Genomic DNA, 20,572 nt, shown 5'->3' on the forward strand with positions numbered 1-20,572 from the left:
CTAAAATAAAAATAAAAGAAGAAATACAGAGATAACAATCTAATGAAGATAGTAATCTGAGATGAGAAGGGATCATGTATAAGGATGGAAAAAAAAGATCTATTTATTACAACTTAATATGATATCAATAAATAGTGCTTCTCTTGAGAGTTATGACTCATCTGAAATAGATTCTGTGCCTCATGCTTACATATGTATAAATAGAAGCAAAGCATTAAGGAATATCAATGTAATTAGATTTTTTTTATTAGAGTACACTGTAGGGAGGACACCTATATATGCAAGAACTTAAAGAATGCTGGTTCTAGGACTGTGGTAGGACAAGAAACAAAACAATTCAAACAGAAATTGGAACTAGGACAATAAAAAAAAGGAATCATAGTTTTGCAGTCTAGAGAACAGAAAGCTAAAAAGGGTTAAGACTTAATAAGTGTCTTCTGGTATTAAGAAATTGAAATGTAGAATTTGTGCAAGGGTTGATGAGACCTCCCAAACTTAAATGGAACAGAAACTGAGCAGAAGTTTATTACTCATCATCAGATCTTTCAAATATAGTTTCATGATAGGTATAATTTTATTGCACACTTACACCACCATATTACCCAAGCTTAAGTCTTTTGGTCACTTCATAGTACAAACTCCTCATTTAGCACAGTCAATAGGAAATATAAGATATCTGGATATCTGCTCCTACTCTGATGGGGTAAAGGAGTTGGGCTGAGGTCACAGCCATTATTTTTCAGACACCGAGTTTGAACCCAGGCCTTCCATACTCAGAGGATAATTTTCTATCCACTAAATGCCACTTTGGTGAAGCATTACATAGCTTAATAATTCAATAGTCATCCAAATATGTAGAAATTTAAAGGATATTAATTGGGAAGAATAACACAAGATAAATAAAATCCCTCCTGAAGCTAGGTCACAGTAAGATAATTAATAGTTTTCTTTATTTGTCAATGTTTCTAAGTGATTGTTTCCTTTGGGGATTTTGTGACTTCTGAACTACTTCAAAAGCTTACCAGGATTTTTTAAAATTCAGGGCTTTGAATATAGTATATAAGTGTCATTCACTTGAGTGTTGTGGTTATATCTGTCTATAGCTATATATTTGTATACCTCTCTCTCTCTCTCTCTCTCTCTCTCTCTCTCTCTCTCTCTCTCTCTCTCTCCTCTATCTGTTGTAGCCTCCTTACATTCATGAGAACAAATGTATTGAATTTGGTTCACTAGATTTATAGGTGAGAAGTTTCTCTTTTATAAATATTTTAAAAAATAACTATTATGAGGTCAAATGAAAATTTTATTGGACAATTCATAATGTGATGAGTCCAATATGTAGTCAATTTTTCTGTGTTTATTGAATCTTAATGCATCATATTAAATAATCCCACCTTAATTGATCTTTTATAGCTGTTATTCTTAAATATACACCATATATCTGTCACAGAAATATCTGTTGAGGAGTAGACCCCTTTTTCTTTTATCAAAAACATCTCAAACCCTCCCCCAAATCAACTGGTTGACAGCAGAGCACTGCTGCTAATTGGTATATGTTTTTCTTTAAAAAGTGAAATTCCTAACCTTTACTTGACAGATGTTTGGGTAAAATGCCACATAACATTTTGAGAGCTTATCTGTGCTCTTTACAGTTGTGTTTATGCTGCCACATACTTGGAAACACACAAAAAAAATTCACAAAAGCAAAACACTGATCTAATTGGCTGGTAACAGATAAATGCATAAATTAGAAACAATTGCCAACTATGTAAAAATCTTAATCAAATAGAATATTATCAGCCTAAAAAGCCACACTCTTTAATTTGAGAAACACTTAACAGTAATATCCATTGAAGTAGAAGGGAGCATAGCAGGATGGCTATAGAATTTGAATTATAAATAAGTCCAATATCTTTCTCTTCTGGTGCAAAATAATTTGGAGTTTCCTGATGGTGCATTTCATCCATCCTTCCATAATTCAACTATAGTTACCTAATACACTATACCATCATTCAGTGAAACTATCTTTACATTTATTGTTTCTTTGAAAAACTTTTTAGTACTGTTGAACTAGGTCTATAACACATAAAATAAATTGGTAAATGATACCACTTAGATCTTCAAAGATCTTTGGTGATCAGTGTTAGGAAACTGAAGCTATTATAGATGAACTGATTTGCTGAAGCTCATATAGTTATGGACAGGAAATTTGATCAGAAGTCTTCTCACTCCATATCACGATTTTTTCCACCCAGTAGCTGGGTTGGGGTATATAGGCAGTTTGTCATCACAAGACTAGTTTGTGCTAATGAGGCCCTCTGGAACAACTAGCCAAGAGCTATCTAACACTAGGCGGTCATTTCATGCATTCATGGATGCTTAGTACTTTTGACAAAATGGAGTTTATGTAAGGAAAGGGATGTATTTGCACAAATGTGCAAAAGGGAGTGTTCATAGTATGGGACAAAGTATGCATAACCTCCTGAAGATGGGTCAGTAATGACATCTTTGTACAGGAAGAATAGCATACTTATGGTGCTTAACCAGATGATAGACTTCCCCTGTATAGTACCAGTAGGCCCTCATTCTACCCACATTAAAATCAAACTAATGCTTTTCAGTACAATTGATGATTACAGCAATGATAATCCCCACACTCCAAATATAAACACCCAGGTAAATTTCTTGTTGTTCAGTCATTCAGTCACATCCAACTTTTCATGACTCCATGGTCATGGTATGCTAGGTTTTTCTGTCTTTCATTATTTTCCAAAGTCTGTCCATGCTTATATTCGGTACTTCCGTGATATCTACCTATCTAATCCTCTGCTGTCCTCTTCTCCTTTTGCCTTCAAACTTTCCCAACATCAAGGTCTTTTCCAATGAGTCCTGTGTTCTCAATATGTTGGCAAAGTATTTAAGCTTCAAGTAAACTTGAGAATACCACAGATAAATTCTTCTGGAACGGAAGCATTACAAGGACAGAAGTGTTATCTTCAACTGCTCAGATAAAACAAGCCACAAAAAAGCTTACAACAATGTTTTTAATAGATGTACCATACTAATATTCTACATATCAAATGGAATGGAATCCCTTCGTAATATAGAAATCTTGTGGAAGACGTTAAAATTGTTTAAGACAAGAACAAGGAACATGCCATCCCTTTTGTGCCGTATGCTATTAGAATCATTCAGAAAATGCATTTCCAATGAGTATATAGAAGATGGTAATAAAATAGCAAAACATTGATTATAAAAAGCAGTTATTTTATTCAGTCTGCAGAATATTAAACACAAAAGGAAAACAGAACCTTGTACCAAGACTATTTCTATCCTAATTTCATCAAAAAAGACGAGAAGGATGTGATAACATTGATAATGATAATAACTGACTCTTACGTTATATATAACTTAATTTCAATATTCATTTATCTATGAAGTGATGTCATGTAGAGGGAAACTAAGAAGCGGTTTTATGGATATCACAGAACTGATATGTAAAAGCCAATAAATTCAGCTCTATTTAATGGTATTAATTGCTGTCCCAATAGCATGTAATCTATCAACACATTTTTATTTTTTTTTATTTATTTTTTTTTAGTGAGGCAACTGAGGTTAAGTGATTTACTCACACAGCTAGTGAGTGTTATGTGTCTGAGGCCACATTTGAACTCAGGTCCTCCTGACTCTAGGGCCAGTACTCTATCCACTGTGCCACCTAGCTGCCCCTTATCAACACATTTTTAATGAGAACCTCCTATGCACCTTACACCATGGTAGGTGATGTGGGAAAAGTAAAAAGCATAGCTTGGTTGGGGAAAGTTTCCCCACTCAAAGTTCTTAAGCTGTACTTATGAAGAGATATCTTATATACAAGCAACAATAAAAGGCTTTTTGATGGAGAGGAGAGAAATGTGGGCTGGAATTTTCTAGGGAAGTCTTTGTGGAGGAGGGCATACTTCAGGTGGGTCGTGGCAAAGAATAGGCTTTGAATTGGGATAGGTGAGAGGAGACAGAATTATGAGGGAAGCAGTGTAATATGAGCAAGGCCATGAAAGTAGAACAAGCTTCCTGTACGTAGAGAGGTCAGTGAATAATCTGGCAGAAGGTTCACTTTGAAGAGTACAACAGGAGTAGCTGGAAGTAAATTTGTATAAATCTTTATTGGGTCACTTCAGTCATATCTGACTCTTCATGACCCCGTTTGGGGGTTTTCTTGGCAGAAATACTAGAGTGGCCATTTTCTTCTCCAGCTTATTTTACAGATGAGGAACTGAGGCAAACGGGTTAGGTGACTTGCCCAGGGTCACACAGCTAGTAAATGTCTGAGGCTGCATTTGAACTCATGAAGATGAAGATGACTCTTCCTGATTCCAAGCCCAGTGCTCTATGTACTGTGTCACCTATCTGCCTAACTTGTATAACTCAGATGGGACCAAATTCTAAGCATTGCTCTACTCTTTAAAAAAGCAAAAAAAAAATATATTAATATACTTGTTTATTTTAAATAATTAGGTAGATATTTTCATTTGTAGCCTTGACTCATCTAGCATTCAAATTTATATTTAAGAATACTGACCCCTGGGGAAAATTCAGTTTGTGCTGAGGAAGGTGGCAAGGGGAAAGGATTGTTTTTGTAGAATGTTCATCAAAGAGTGGTAGGTGGAGAGAGGAGTTGGGAGGAAGAAGTGAGTGCTCTTCTCTTTTCTCCTATTCAATATAGAACACTGAGTCAAAGCTATAGCTACAAACTTAGTTGCAGCTCTATTTCCATGGTGGTCTGCCACACTGAACAGTCCATCCCCTTTCCATTGACCTGCCTTTAGACAATTGGGTTATTTCTTATGTGTGGACATGCCATTAAGTTCAATCATCTTAACCCCCCCTTTTTTTTCTTTCTTTCTACCCTGATTACATCAACACTGCCTTTCACCTCTAACTAGACAGAATTACACATCAGTCTTCCAACAGGTAAAAAGAGAAAGACCTCTATTTCTCAGTGGACATGTTGACTATAGACCTGAATAATGAAGTGAATAAGTCACAGTGTGGTCAGTCTTATATTTCCATTGATTCTTAAGAGGTTTACTTGAGGTATAACTGCTAGCTGCTATAGTATTATATGCTACTCATTACAATTTAAGAGAGATTTTTGTCTTTTTTTAATTTACATCATTAAATTTTTCAAAGGCATTTTGGCTAGGACCCTGGAATTGAAAACATACAATTTTCATACCCTTTTCACCCCCCAGAAAAGAGAAACAAAACTTTGCCTGTTCTAATATTCTGGTGTTAGCAGAATAAAATAGCCTTCAAATGGTTTCCAAATTTTACAATTTTAATGTGTCATAGCTCTGTGTGCATACACATATATACACACATATGCACATACACATATATATGCAAATATAATTCAAATTATATATGTAAAACTGTCATTTCAATTAATAAATTTATAAATTATATTTAATATCTGAGGCTATAACTTCTTTATTACAGAGAAGTATTTCTTAAAACCCCCCACAAAAAAGAGCTTTCCTCCCCTTTATTTGATTAGTATAAGATCACAGATCTAGAAATGAAAAAGATTTTAGAGGTTGAGACAAACACCTTTATGTTACAGATTTAAAAAACATGAAGTACAGAGAGGGTAAATGAATTCCTGGGGTCATTTACCTAGTAAATGTTGGAAGCAAATGCAGGTCTATCAAATGCCACTGCAAAACTCTTTTCATATACTATAATGCCCAATTATCTTCTGGAATTCTAACTTATTTAAATAAAACTTGGTGTCCAGTAGTTAACTATGTTTTTGTCATAGGCATAATAGCTTTGTTTACTTAATTCTACAATCTTGTACAATGCACTGAAGGAGTTAACAGTTATGAAAATACACTATTACATCTCATTTGGGAATGTGATGAATCATCATTGCTCAGTTAATGTCTGCATTTTAGGTTCTGCACATCTTACTCCATGTATTAAATTCAGTGTAACCTAAGTACATTAAGCTACCTATTATTTGCAAGGCATTTTTTTTCTATTATTAAATGGCCAATGGGCTTTACGTTGTAGTGTGTGTGTGTGTGTGTGTGTGTGTGTGTGTGTGTGTGTAATGAAACGGAAAATCTAGACCACACACTCAGTTCACAAATCTGATAGCAAACACAAAAAGCCATTAACTTTAAATCAATATAGGCAAAATTAATACATTTTTTTCCTTTGATTTCCTTCATTTGGTAAGTGAAATGGGTTTGCAACTCTCATAGCACTCTAATAAAGAAAGATTTTTATAATATATTTTAGGTGAAAGATAAAGCACGTAATTAGTGTAACACTAAATGTTATTCTTTCTAGTTTGACATACAACCACTGGGTTGTGTTTTTTTTTGTTGTTGTTTTGTCTTTCTTTTTATCTTTTGTTTTCTTTTTTTCAATTGAACTGCAATTTAAGGGGAAAAAAATTAAGATGAGAAAATATCATGCTTAACTGCCTGAAAAAGAACTCCTATAGTGAGAATATAATCACAAAAGTGAGACCTTATCCCTGAGAATGGGGAGGGTTAATAATTATGATCTCTAATAATGTACAATGGCTTTCTATAGCATCTGTTTCCAGAGAAGCTCAATGTGCTCCTTGGATATTTTTCTCCTTTATCCCTGTGAGGGAACTATATGACAGAAAGGCAGTGTAAATGAATCCTTATTGTGAAAAGTAATGTGGGATCCGTTATAATCACAAGTGGTCAGGTTGTTGGTTTGCCTCTCCTGAAAGACAGCACCTCCAGTGACACAGCTCTTAGAAATATCTACGCTAGGTCATCATTGCAATACTGACTCTGAGGGAAGAGTGCCACCTACTGAATCAAATTTCCCGGGTGTGCCTGTGAGGGCTGGTCTCTCGGTTTCAGCTCTTTCCTATCCTGTTTTTCCTGGGAAGAATTGCCAGAATGGTAACCTCTGGCAGAATTATGATTACAACGATTCAGCTACCCTCTTTTAAAGTTTATTTTAAAACCGCAGAAATTCATTTTTGTTATATAAATGCATTTGACTCACAATTAATTTTTTGGATTAAAAAGAAATATATTTATGAACGTGTACAAAGTCTTCCAAACAGATTTCTTGAAAACAACCCCACCCCACCTTATCTGCATATTACTAACAACCCACAAGGGGGAGCTAATGTGTAACTTGTTTTTGTCTATCTTCTGAAGTCCTGGTTGGGTAATTTAATTAAAATCAGTTGTTTCTGGAGTCCAGAACTTGAAAGATAGTAAATTCTGTCAGTAGGTTTTGTAAAAATCAGGATTAAAAAAATTATCTACATAATAATTTTTAATTAAGGTAAAACAATTCCTCTTTGCATCCTCATCAACACAAGGGGTAATTTGGTTCCAAAGATCCAATTTATAAATCTTATAACACACACATGTATGTATATCCAAGGACAATACAGTTTACTTATCAAATAACATACAGCTGGTAGATTACTTAACGTTATAAAAGTTAAAAACTGACTTCCAGGATACATCACCTGAGATTCATAAATATATGAGTCAGTAACTGGCAACTAATCATGAAAAATTACTTGTGATTTCCAAACAGGAAAATTCTAAGATAACATTACCCATATTGAATCTATATTGATTATATGTTTACAATGAAGTAAAAGATGCTTACCTTACAGGTGTAAATTTCATTTCTATTTATAGTGAATCTCTCTTCTTCTAGGCATTCTGTAAGAACAATTTCACAATAGAAGAGCTCCAATTTAATGCTTTTATTTATGTTAATGTATATGCTAGTATTATAGCATACATATTCTGCAGCATAAATGTCAGACATAGCCTGACCTAACCTTCCTAGTTCATCTGAAATTCCAAGACTTTAAAACAAAAGTTTTAAAACTAGAATAAATATTAAAATCACAGTATATCTGAAATACCAAAATTAGCTTTATCTTAGTTTGAGATTGAGATTTCAATTTGGTTATGGGATGTGTGTGTGTGTGTGTGTGTGTGTGTGTGTGTGTGCTCACGTTTGCATGTGCTAGAAGATGAAATTATTTAAAGAGGGAATACCTCTAAGATTAAAGTGCTATAATTTTCCTTAAAAGTTGCATTCAAGTGTAATCTATTATCATAATTAAAATAAAACCTTAAAGAGAAAGTAACTCATGTTAGCAGTTGTCCTGATGAGACTAGTGACATGATCACTTGTTAAGAAGAAAGGACTTAATTTACCCCCCAAAAAGAAGGAAAATTCATGTTTATCAGGGAAGTACAGAATGCTCTAAAAACTGTCTATGATGGATGAAAGGAAATATTGAACCTAATAACATTCAGCATCACCCTACCAAAAACATTTCAGTCATTCTAGTATTTGATGTGAAATGATTACACACATTTTTTAACAATTATAAACCCCAAGACTATTTAAGTATTGGGAAAACTCCTTTAAAAAGAAAATCAAAATCTCTTCTCAACAGGTAAAATTTTAACAGGAGAAAAGGCAAGGAAGGAAATAAGGAAGAAACTGCATTTCAGTCATAACATTATTTTTCACTCTTCATAGCTTCAGCTAAATGGAAAAGGGTACTAGCTGACTTGAAAAATAAACTGGCACCAAACATCCTCTTTCAAGGAAGACATCTTATTTCAGAAGAACTGTAGCAGGGTAAGTTTTTGAATCATATTACTACTGCTGCTATTAAGGCTACTAGGACCATATCATCAGGACTTCTTGACTGTGTATTTATGAAGTGCCTGTCTGGGGCATAACATTTAATTCAATTACTCAGAAAAGCAACACAGTTCTGTATAGGAATACCACCTCAATCTTTCCCCCATTCTCCCCAAGGAAACATATTCTTTCAAATTATTTTGCCTAGAAATACAAGTCCCATCACTTTCCCCTGGGAGGGGAGAATATTGCTTCATTTAACATTCACCATATTAGTGTCAGTAATCAAAGTAATGGGAGGGGTATTAATTGTATTATTTAAATATAAGAGCCTGCATAAAAAGGAAGTTTTACTTACTCTCTAGTCTAAGCAATTTTAACACATGTCAACAATCCATACTTGAAAATTCCCCCAGATTAGCATAATATTTTAACGTACAAACCTCTTTCATTATATAGCAGCTTTCTTCTAAGAAACTCTAAACTGTTTATTCTCAGTAAGCATGTGTATGCATTGATGTTGTGTAAATCACCCAGGACTCTTTGGATTTTCAATAAATATTTATTAACAATGGTGGTAATATAATTTCATTAGAATGCTGAAGCATTTGTTTGTAATTATTACGAATCAGTTTGAATCTTCTCTGTTTGTAACTGTGTAAATTGAGCTACATAAGATTGTATGGGGTTAAATCAAGAGTTAGATACATATGCAAACTGCCACTTTACTGCAATTTGTCCCCAGCAAACCCATTTTATGCTTTTAGGAGTGAGGGAGGAATAAGAGAATCAGACCACATGCCCATATTTTCCTCACACATTTTCCATGAACCTTACAATTTGAGGAATGTATATATAGTACTAAGGTAATCAAGAGTAATGCCTCAGGAATCATCCCTGAAAGTCCTATGAGAAGAAATCACCTGTTAGGGAAAGGAAGGCAGAGCTTAAGATACGATTTTCAAAGCAAGGAGTAACTATAAGTAAGAGGGAACTCACAGAAGGGAGGCCACTAATTCTCAACTACCATTTCAAAAAAGTAAAATTTCCCTTTAAAATAAAGTAAAACAAGTAGATGAAGAGGGAAACTCATTTTGGTACGCAACAAACTTTCTTCATTCCTGCAGATTAGAGAGAAAGTATAGCATATTTAGTATAAATCTAATTTGCTCTCCAGTTGGCCCCACTTCCATCAGCATATGCCACAAATACACACTATTCCTGCTCAATACACTAGAGGGAGTAAGGGAATAATTACATAAGGGCTTTAACATACACATACACATATGAGTATATGTACATATATGCATGCCTAGCAACAGCTCATTTTTACCATATACATGCCTTTCCATATCTTGCTATAAAGGAGGTAGAGCACAAACAGCAAGGGAGTGTGTGACTATCTGAAGTGCTTTGTAATTCTATCTTGAATTACTTATAGCCCCCGAAAATAAAAGGTTTGAAATGCTTAGAAATCAATTATTTAAGTTGTATATAGTCCATCCGTTTTTATAATTAAGAAATTATCTAGTGATTTTAATATCCATAAAACAACATCTTCCACATTTGTGGTACAAGGACCGCCCTGTACATATTAGCACCACAATGCTTGAATCATGTCCTTCAATTATACTTTACAGGCAACTCATGCATCCAACTTATCTGCAAAACAAGCCCAGCTTTCACACAGTATTGCATTCGTGATGATTGGCTGCAAGGTCCCACCCCAGAAGAAACTACCCAGTTTGAAAACACAGACACCTTAGGACTTGAAATCTTACTACAAAGAGCATCAATTTTAATTTCTAAAACCATTAAAGGATCTCTTGGTTCCCTAGTATTTATGGATGGACACAATGCTGACTCTAACTCCAGGCTAAAGGCTATTCCTTTGAAGGAAAGCCCTCAGAGTAATTTAAAACAAAACAAAACAAAACAAAACTCTTTTTACCTAAACCTTGAAACAATACTACCCAGAATAATTTATATATGTGTGTATGTATGTATATGTGTGTGTGTATGCATACATATCTTACTTGTAATAGGTCTAGATTTGGTTTTCTTTGCATCCGGAATGATTCATATTACAGGTTTGTACATTTATGATTCACAATTTATAAATGGCAGCTCAACTTCATATTTATGAATCCATATCAATACTCCCGCAATCAAAACACTCACCTTTTTCTATTTCAATACTCCAGTTTTCTTTTTCCACTAAACCTTTCCCCAGGATGACAGCATCTCAGACAAATTCATCATCCCTCAGTCCCCACATGTTGATGTTCGAAGAGTTTGGAAAGCGAGGCAGTCTCCATGATTCGGGAATGAAGCACAGTCGTAGAGAAGTGAGATGAAATGAAGCAGGATTTTTTTTTTTACCATGGTGCTGCTTAGAAAACAGAAGGCTTAAAGAAAATATCAAAACAACCCAAAGCACTCTCACTCCAAAGCTACGAGCAGAGAAACTTATTTTCACTGGGGTTTACATTCCTCTTTATCATTTGAAAAATAGATGCAGGAAGAATGTGGAAGCTACTTGCAAAATTAGCACCAAAGGTGATATGCTCTTTCGAAGACAAGTTGAAACTACGTTGTAAAGGTTTTAAAAGGAGGGTTGAGGGAAAGTCCCATAGCTAATGTCTAGGGGCGGGGAGGGCGCTGGCCATCGGGAAACCTAGGAGGGAGATCGCTGTTGGTTGATCCTTAGGTTGAAATAAGGGTAACCGAGGGGCGTTGGCCCCTGAGTATTATAAACCTGATTTAATTTGTGGCAGTCTAAGGTTCCGGTATCGATGATGAGTGTGTCTCTTTAAAAGAGAGGCGGTTTTACATTGTTGATACGGTATATCTATAATTGCGGTTCATCTTTTCTTCTAAAACACTTTAATAGTCGACTGACTATTACTGCACGGATATAAGGGGACAGCCGATTTTCCCCAAGGCTGAAGAAAGTTGCATATCGATTTCTGTTACAAGCTGCAAACATACACGCGTGCAGTCACGCGCGCTCACACACGTCTAGCTGCATTGCTTTCAGAGTAAGCCACATTAAGACAACTGAAGTGTGGACAAGAAGGGTGTCTGTATGTGTGTTTCTGAGAATGTCTGTGCATGCGTCTCTGTGTGAGTGTGTGTGTGTGTGTGTGTGTGTGTGTGTGTGTGTGTGTGTGTGTGTGTGCGTTAGAGAAATAGATACCTAATAGAAAATCCAACATCTACTGCAAGGTTCCGAATTTTACACAGACCCTGGGATTCCGCTTTTCTGTGTACCTTTGACACTGAGATAAATTAAATTGCTTTCAAACCCCCCCACCCTCGTTTTCTAGTGGAAGACCACGGAGAAAGCCTTTTATATGTAGTTAAAAGGCCACAGAGACTCTGCAGTGTAGAAATGAGGCGCTACAGTTTACAAGCTACAAGCCCTTCTCACATTGTTAGTCTCCAATCTAACTGATCTAATCAATGACACTGAAGCATTGGGGATTCTAGCACCGCCTCCCCAAGCGTTTTAGCTCTTTTTCATTGGAAGCTGGAACAGGAGGCAGGTTCTTCTTCTTAACGTTGATTGGCTGGCAGGGAATCAGTATCAATGTTTAAGCAGCGGCGTGAGGTGAATAGAGTCAGTCAGCAAGAGGCACTGGGAGAGAGCGAGAAAGCTGGGAGCCCAGCAAATGCAGCAGAAGGGAGGCGGAAGAGACGCTACTCCAACTGTTGAATTGAATTCATCTTATTATTAATTTTAATTTTCTTCACTCACTCGTTTCGGAGATGGATTTATTTCCTCTGAAATCAGAACATCTTTTGCATGCTGTTGGCTGATCCTGATGAATGCCTGATTGAAAGAGGCCACCCACCCATAACAGAAAGGGGGGAAATACCCCACTACAACAGATTGCAGAATTAATTATGCACATTGGGTCTGGACTTTTATGAACAGAGGACAATTGGGGGGGAAATACCGAACTGAGAGCCGAGACTGAGCTGTGGAGAGTTACTGGAAACCTACTATATATATATACATATATATTTATTTCCCTAAAAATCAGAAAGATCTTGGGGTGGCTCAAGCTTAAAATAGAGGACAGAATAAAAAAAAAATACTCCCAGGAAAGCAGACGCCTTCTCGGTGCTGTGGATAACAGCCTTGTTTTCCTGATCCTCAGCCTCCCGGAGAAAGAGGTATAGTAAAAGTGCAGCTGGATTCAACACCCCCTCCCTTTCTCCTTTTTCTTCTTCTTCAAAACATGATTCTGATTTTTCTATCTATAGAGTGAGTCAGAGAAGTGTTAGGAAGAAGCTGCAACTAATGTCTGTGAAGGGAGGAACATGAGGCGATAGTGAATGCGATTTGTTCCCCTGGATCTGACTCATCCAACAGATTAGAACACCTGAATTTCTGGATGTGTCATTCACTTATTTTGAGGGTGTTTTAAGAATCTGAAATTAAAAAAAAAACATTTCTATCTAATAGCCCTTCGAAAGGTAAATCGTCCTGACTTGACTTACTGCTGCTGTTGCTACTCCCTATACCAAGATGTCCAGAAAGACTGTTTGAGCTTGAGACTGCAGAATGCATTACACCAAGCGTTAATTTGTGTTTGTTTAATCCATTCCCCTTCAAAACAAAACAAAAAAGGACATACTTTGTTCGCTTAAAATATTTACCACTTTTATTCATCTCCAAGATTTTCTTTTCTAAATGAAGAGGATTGGGAGTCGGCAGTGCCATTGGAAGGAGATGCTGAATAGAAAGAAAAAAGAAGCACTTGACAGCACAGCCCTGTGAATGCAGAGACTGTTTCCCTTTTAGCTACAGAGTGTATGTATGTGTGTGAGTACTGGGTGGATTTTCTCGCTTTTCCTTCTTTTTTTTCCCTCCCCCAATTCTGAGCATTCAGCCATGGGTTGCCTGTTGATTTCCTTTCTATTGGAGAGGAAAGCAAACTGGAATTAAACTGCATCGAGCAAAGTGCTGTTCCTGAGAGGATGCGGTGGTGGCGGCTGCTACTGGTCTGTCTTAGAGAAATCCAAGAGTGTATATGCGAATGAACATAGACTGAGATTTTTTTTTTTCTTTCCTGTACACACACACGCATACACACTGCTGCTGCTGATCTGGTTGGGGGTTTCCTGGTTTCGGGAGAGCATTTTTCAAGACGAGAGGGCGGAGGCTGGTAAAGGGAGGAAACTACAAATCCGGACACTAGTTCTGTGCTCTGCATTTCCCCCCCTCCTCCCTGGGGTTGCTTGGAAAGGAAAGGGAGAGAACTACGCCTGCCAGCGAGATGCAGTCCGCCGCCGCCGCTGCCGCCGCCGTCGCTGCAAGCAATGCAAGATTAGATCTCTAAATGCAGCAAAACACTCCCTGAAAACCAACAAGCCCGCGGGGCCACCAGACATTTCTCTGTACACAAGGGAGGGCTTCAAATCTATTTCCGAGACTCGTCTGTTTCCTTTTCCTTATCCCCGTCAATCTCATCACGGGAGATGAGTAACAAGTAAGGATTTCACTTTACAATCCTGCTTAGAGACACACCTCCCCGCTCTCTTTATCTCCCTCCGCCTCTATTTTTAATAGTATTTCGGAGACTGCGTGTGAGAGTGGATTTTCGGCGCACTGGTGGAGAGGAAAAAAAGAAAAGAAAAGAAAAATCCTGCGTATTTTAAAACCCATTATCGCTGCCTCCTCCTTCCCCTCCCCCCGCCCCGGACGATTTTTTCTTCTTATCAGCAACCTCATCACTGAAGTTTGTGGAGCCTGAACTAGAGCCGGGGTTTTCCTGTAGATACGAAGCATTTGTTTTACCCCTGCGCTCGGAAGCTGCTTTTATTTTCACTCAGTGACCCTTAAGCTACGGTCCATTTGCTGCTCCTCGCTCTGGGCAGATGCTGTAGCTCAACAGGTTCAAGGAACTTGGGGAAGAAATAAGAAGAGCCTGAATCAAAAAGCAGCTAGAGGGAGAAGGAGAGACAGACCCGGTCTCACGCACGCACACACACACACACACACACACACACACACACACACACACACACACAGCCCTGTTGTGTTGCACGCCCGCGGCACACAGACACGCACAATCTTGCAGCTCTTGCCCCCACCCCGTTGGTCTGGGATGTACCTTTCCATCTGTTGCTGCTTCTTGCTCTGGGCTCCCGCCCTCACGCTCAAGAACCTCAACTACTCCGTGCCCGAGGAGCAAGGGGCCGGCACCGTGATCGGCAACATCGGGAAAGATGCGAGGCTGCCGCAGCAGGGGCTTCTGCCCCCTGAGCGAGGCGGCGGCGGCGGTGTCAGCATCGGAGCCGGGCGCGGCAAATCGGGCAGCTACCGTGTCCTGGAGAACTCGGCGCCGCACTTACTGGACGTGGACGCTGACAGCGGGCTCCTCTATACCAAGCAGCGCATTGACCGCGAGTCCCTGTGCCGCCACAACGCCAAGTGCCAGCTCTCCCTAGAGGTCTTCGCCAACGACAAAGAGATCTGCATGATCAAGGTGGAAATCCAAGATATCAATGACAATTCACCCTCCTTCCCCTCCGACCAGATAGAAATGGAAATCTCAGAGAACGCCGCTCCAGGGACTCGCTTTCCACTCACCAGCGCCCACGACCCCGACGCCGGTGACAACGGGCTCCGCACTTACCTGCTCACCCGCGACGACCACGGCCTCTTCGCCGTGGACGTCAAGTCCCGCGGAGATGGCACCAAGTTCCCGGAGCTGGTGATTCAGAAGCCACTGGACCGAGAGCAGCAGAATCACCACACCCTAGTGCTGACCGCCCTGGACGGCGGAGAACCGCCCCGTTCCGCTACCATGCAGATTAACGTGAAGGTGATCGACTCCAACGACAACAGTCCGGTCTTCGAGGCCCCCTCTTACCTTGTGGAGGTGCCCGAGAATTCCCCACTGGGCACCGTGGTTATTGACCTCAACGCTACAGACGCAGATGAGGGCCAGAATGGAGAGGTGCTGTACTCCTTCAGCAGCTACGTGCCAGACCGGGTGCGCGAGCTCTTTTCCATTGACCCCAAAACGGGACTGATCCGCGTCAAGGGTAACCTCGACTATGAAGAGAACAGCTTGGTGGAGATTGACGTACAGGCCCGGGACTTGGGGCCCAACCCCATTCCGGCCCATTGCAAGGTCACGGTCAAGCTGGTAGACCGCAACGACAATGCGCCCTCCATAGGCTTCGTGTCGGTGCGCCAGGGGGCGCTGAGCGAGGCCGCCCCGCCGGGCACTGTCATCGCCCTGGTGCGGGTCACTGACAGGGACTCAGGCAAGAACGGCCAGCTGCAGTGTCGCGTCCTGGGCGGAGGAGGGGCGGGAGGAGGACTTGTAGGGAGCGGGGTCGGAGGCCCAGTGCCCTTCAAACTGGAAGAGAACTATGACAACTTCTACACTGTGGTGACTGACCGGCCACTGGACAGGGAGACCCAGGATGAGTACAATGTTACCATCGTGGCCCGAGACGGAGGATCTCCCCCTCTCAATTCCACGAAGTCATTCTATGTGAAAATCCTAGACGAGAATGACAACCCGCCCCGCTTCACCAAGGGGCTTTACCTACTGCAGGTACATGAAAATAACATCCCCGGTGAGTACCTGGGTTCTGTGCTGGCACACGATCCCGACTGGGCCAAAACGGCACCGTTTCCTACTCCATTGTACCCTCGCATATCGGGGATGTGTCCATCTATACCTACGTGTCTGTGAACCCCACGAACGGGGCCATCTATGCTTTGCGCTCCTTCAACTATGAGCAGACCAAAGCCTTTGAGTTCAAAGTGCTAGCTAAGGACTCAGGCGCCCCGGCTCACTTAGAGAGCAATGCCACGGTGCGAGTGACTGTCATGGACGTGAACGATAACGCACCTGTCATTGTGCTGCCCACCCTGCAAAACGACACAGCCGAGCTGCAGGTCCCCCGGAATGCCGGGTTGGGCTATCTAGTGAGCACTGTGCGAGCCCTGGACAACGACTTCGGGGAGAGCGGGAGGCTCACCTATGAGATTGTGGACGGCAATGAGGACAACCTGTTCGAGATAGACCCGTCCAGCGGCGAGATCCGCACCCTGCACCCCTTCTGGGAAGACGTGACCCCAGTAGTGGAGCTAGTGGTGAAGGTGACGGATCACGGGAAGCCCACCCTCTCAGCCGTGGCTAGGCTCATCATCCGCTCGGTGAGCGGCTCTCTTCCAGAGGGTGTACCCCGGGTGAACGGCGAGCAGCGCCGCTGGGACATGTCCCTGCCACTGATAGTCACCCTAAGCACTATCTCCATTATCCTCCTAGCGGCCATGATCACCGTCGCGATCAAGTGCAAGCGGGAGAACAAGGAGATCCGGACTTACAACTGCCGCATCGCAGAATACAGCCACCCGCAGCTAGGTGGGGGCAAGGGCAAAAAGAAGAAGATCAACAAGAACGATATCATGTTAGTGCAGAGTGAAGTGGAGGAGAGAAATGCCATGAATGTCATGAATGTGGTGAGCAGCCCCTCCCTGGCCACCTCCCCCATGTACTTTGACTATCAGACTCGCCTGCCCCTCAGCTCGCCCAGGTCTGAGGTGATGTACCTGAAACCTGCCTCCAACAACCTGACTGTTCCTCAGGGGCATGGGGGCTGCCACACCAGCTTCACTGGACAAGGGACTAATGCAACCGAGACCCCCTCCACTCGGATGTCCATAATTCAGGTAGGAGACTTTTAGCATAACCTGGGACTTGACTTTAAAGCTTTGTTTTTGGAGTTGTCCTGACACCTATCGAACAGGACTTGAGACACTGCCAGCAGCAGTGAAACCCCCTGGTTTACATTCTGAATACTGTGTGTGTACATACTATAAGATATACACAGAAGTATCATCCATGTATGTAAATAACAGCACAAAAATTACAAGATGTAAATGTCTTGTTTCTGTTACTTATTTTAACGTGTTTTTTTTAAATAGACTTCATTTAAGAAAGTCATTGAGCAGTGTTCAGTGTTTGTGGTTTGGTTTGGTTCATCTTTTATTAGGATATATTACACTTCATAACAAACAACAAAGAACCCTCCCACCTTTGGGAACTTTTGTTTGACTTGTTAATGGTTCTTTGTTAACACTGCAAAATAGTAATAATAATAAATGTTATGCTACAAAATGAAAGGGTTGTCATATTGGAACAAGAAAAATAGCAGTCAGATTTCCAGTAGCCTGAATCAATGTGAACTCGTTTACACTAATATATTTAAATATAGTTTTATCAAAGCACATTTTAAAAACACATGGATCTAATTTAATATTCAGCTTGAACTACATTTAATTCACTAGTGTAGTTTAAGCTTTCAGATCACAGATATGCTTTGAAACTACATTTTAAAAGTTTGGATGAAGAAAGGCTCTGGATAATGACTGTTACTATATTTGAAATGTCCCATTTATGTTGTCCACTTGTTTTCCTAATATTCTCTTCTGAGTCTTTGGAGAAGTGAACTGAGTGTATCAGAAAGAAGTGACACAGACTCATTTTGTGTTCCCTGAAAATGGGAGGAAAAGTTGCACTATAGTCACTTGATGTACCAAAAAAAAAATTTAGAATGCAATTAAATTCATGAATTGTATATTTGATATGAACAGAGAATTTCAAATTCCCTAATACTTTAAATAGATATGTGTATATAAATACATATATATACATACACTTATATATTCTACACTTTAAATTAAAGGCCATTGACACATGGCAAAGGGAAAAATCCTGATCTTTGATCCAATATAGGTATGTATTTTGATAATTGCAGGAAAACTCCATCTGCACCAGTCAGTTGGAACTATTCCTGAAGCCATTGTGGAGTTGTATCACAGCAGCAACTTCATTTTATGCTTATCATGCATTCGCATTGCTACCAATTACTTTAGTGGAGAAATACTTGAAATCTAAAATTCAATTTATCAGAAAGTGACATTTAGGGAAGATGAACAATGTGGGGGTAAAAGCAAGATAATCTGATTTACACTTAGGTGCTTTAAAAGTCATAACTTTTGATGGCACTTGTTTTGGGTAGGTTTTTTATTGTTAAACTTGAGTACTCAAAATGCTAAGTCCACTCTTTTTTTGTTTTTATTTTTGCATATAACTGTAATAGTTACTTAAAAGAAGCAAATTATATTTTCCCACAATCATGTAATGTCTCCATAAAGTAACTAATACATGTACTGATTAATGCTACTGAATACGAAGCTATCATTTGTAGTGTTAAATCCCAATGGTTGGAGATTTTTTTTTACAGTGTTTACTGTATACTTAATCATGATTTTTTTTTTTGGAGATCTATATAAAACTGAAAGAGGAAATTCCTCCCTTAAAAAGGTGTTTTGTGGTTTCTATGAAAGTCTTCTGTGGCTATTAAATCTGCTTTTCATGGTCATCTACGCCTCTAAAAGAAAGAGAGTTTTATGCTAAAAAAAATTTGTAATAGGCAGTCACCAGGTAAATTCACAAATACATTGCCTTCATTTTTTTTTAAAACTTCCTTGCCTAAAAAGGGTAACATGGTGAATAAGTGCCCAGTCTCTCACCATCTATTTCCACAAGTCAAATTCTTATTGGAGTACCAGTGGAAATGGAATTGGAGTAGCAGAATACCTAAACAGACTGATCAGGATACACCTGGGATTGAATCAGCCAGACAGTTTTGAGGGGACAGGTTCCAAGTGTTTCCATAAACACTTGGGAAGGCTTTGATCCATCCTAAAGTAGAATATAGTCAGTAGACTGAGTTCAGTTTTTTTTAATAAGTTCCAACACAAAAAAATTTCATATTTAGTTTGCAGAAAGCAAAGAATGTCTCAGCTCTGTCCTTCTTCCCCCCTTCCCCATCATAATACATTTCAGCAAAATATATAATAGACATTGTTTATGGAATTAGTTTTAGTGTAGACCCTGAAACAAGTTTTTGTCCAAACATGGCATTCATTGGTGTGGGACCTCCACGAAAGCAGATCAGCAATTTATAAAGCCTTTGACACTTGTCTGGGATGAAGAGGGGCCACTGAGAGGTTATGTGACTTGCACAGTGAGACAGAAAGTCAGATCCTATGTGAGACTTGAACTCAGTCTTTCAGAACTCTGAGGCCTATCCTCTATCTTTTCATAATATTTTTATCAACATAATTTTCATCTTTATAATTTCTTTTTGCCAACTTGTCCTTCTGGTGTTTCTATAAGTGACTTAGAATGCCTTCAAAAACACCCTTGGGGACTTGGGGACTTGCCTCCTTTATTTGCCCACTTGATCCAGATTGGACACTTTGGCCTGTGTTGCATACCTATATTTAATTACCTTTTAGGTATATATAGTTTAACCCTAAATATAGTGCATACGATGCATTAAATTAAGGGCAATGAATGATCCTTTTAATTTAGTTATGTTTTGCAAATGCTTTAAAATGGAGCATAATACCTTAAGCACCTAGGTACACCATCATCTTATTTCAGGTCAATGAGTTGGTTGTATGCTCTTAAACTGACATGGCAGAAATATACAACTCTGAATAAAAACTTGACATGAACTTCTGGGGAGATATTATAGCTATGTAATACATGTTTGATTTACTTATGAAAGCAAAGGAAGTTCAGTCCTTGCACTGAGGTACACATATGAGTATGTTAAGGACTAACAGAACTATTAAATCTCACATTTTATGTCTGGGTCCAAAGAAGAGTGATACATAAAACCAATATGAGAACTTCACAGATTAAAAAACTTGGCTATATTTTGTAGGCACGTCTGTGGGAAAACCATGCTTTAATTGAATTCACATACAACATTAAGAATTCTACTTGTGCCACATCCAAAATAATGTATTTTTTTATTCACTGTTAAGATTAGG

General features: G+C 39.3%; 1 protein-coding gene and 1 long non-coding RNA gene across 2 annotated transcripts in view; one reads left to right on the plus strand and one right to left on the minus strand.

Moving 5' to 3' along the window:
• Window positions 1-1,282: 1,282 nt before the first annotated feature.
• LOC144454856 (uncharacterized) lies at window positions 1,283-14,892 on the minus strand. The gene is made up of 4 exons (XR_013483421.1): window positions 14,811-14,892; window positions 10,867-11,074; window positions 7,684-7,739; window positions 1,283-2,959 (listed from the first exon to the last, which is right to left on the minus strand). It is a non-coding gene; the product is annotated as an uncharacterized LOC144454856 (long non-coding RNA).
• Window positions 12,325-20,572, plus strand: part of PCDH17 (protocadherin 17) — a 112,883-nt gene continuing 104,635 nt past the window's right edge. Inside the window, 2 exon segments of the mRNA XM_020970109.2 lie at window positions 12,325-16,326; window positions 16,329-17,392. Coding sequence (XP_020825768.1) covers window positions 14,805-16,326; window positions 16,329-17,392 — 2,586 coding nt within the window. The 5' untranslated portion in view covers window positions 12,325-14,804.

Source organism: Phascolarctos cinereus, unplaced genomic scaffold (assembly GCF_003287225.1).
Source record: "Phascolarctos cinereus isolate Bilbo 61053 unplaced genomic scaffold, phaCin_HiC Scaffold_7;HRSCAF=346, whole genome shotgun sequence".
NCBI lineage: Eukaryota > Metazoa > Chordata > Mammalia > Diprotodontia > Phascolarctidae > Phascolarctos > Phascolarctos cinereus.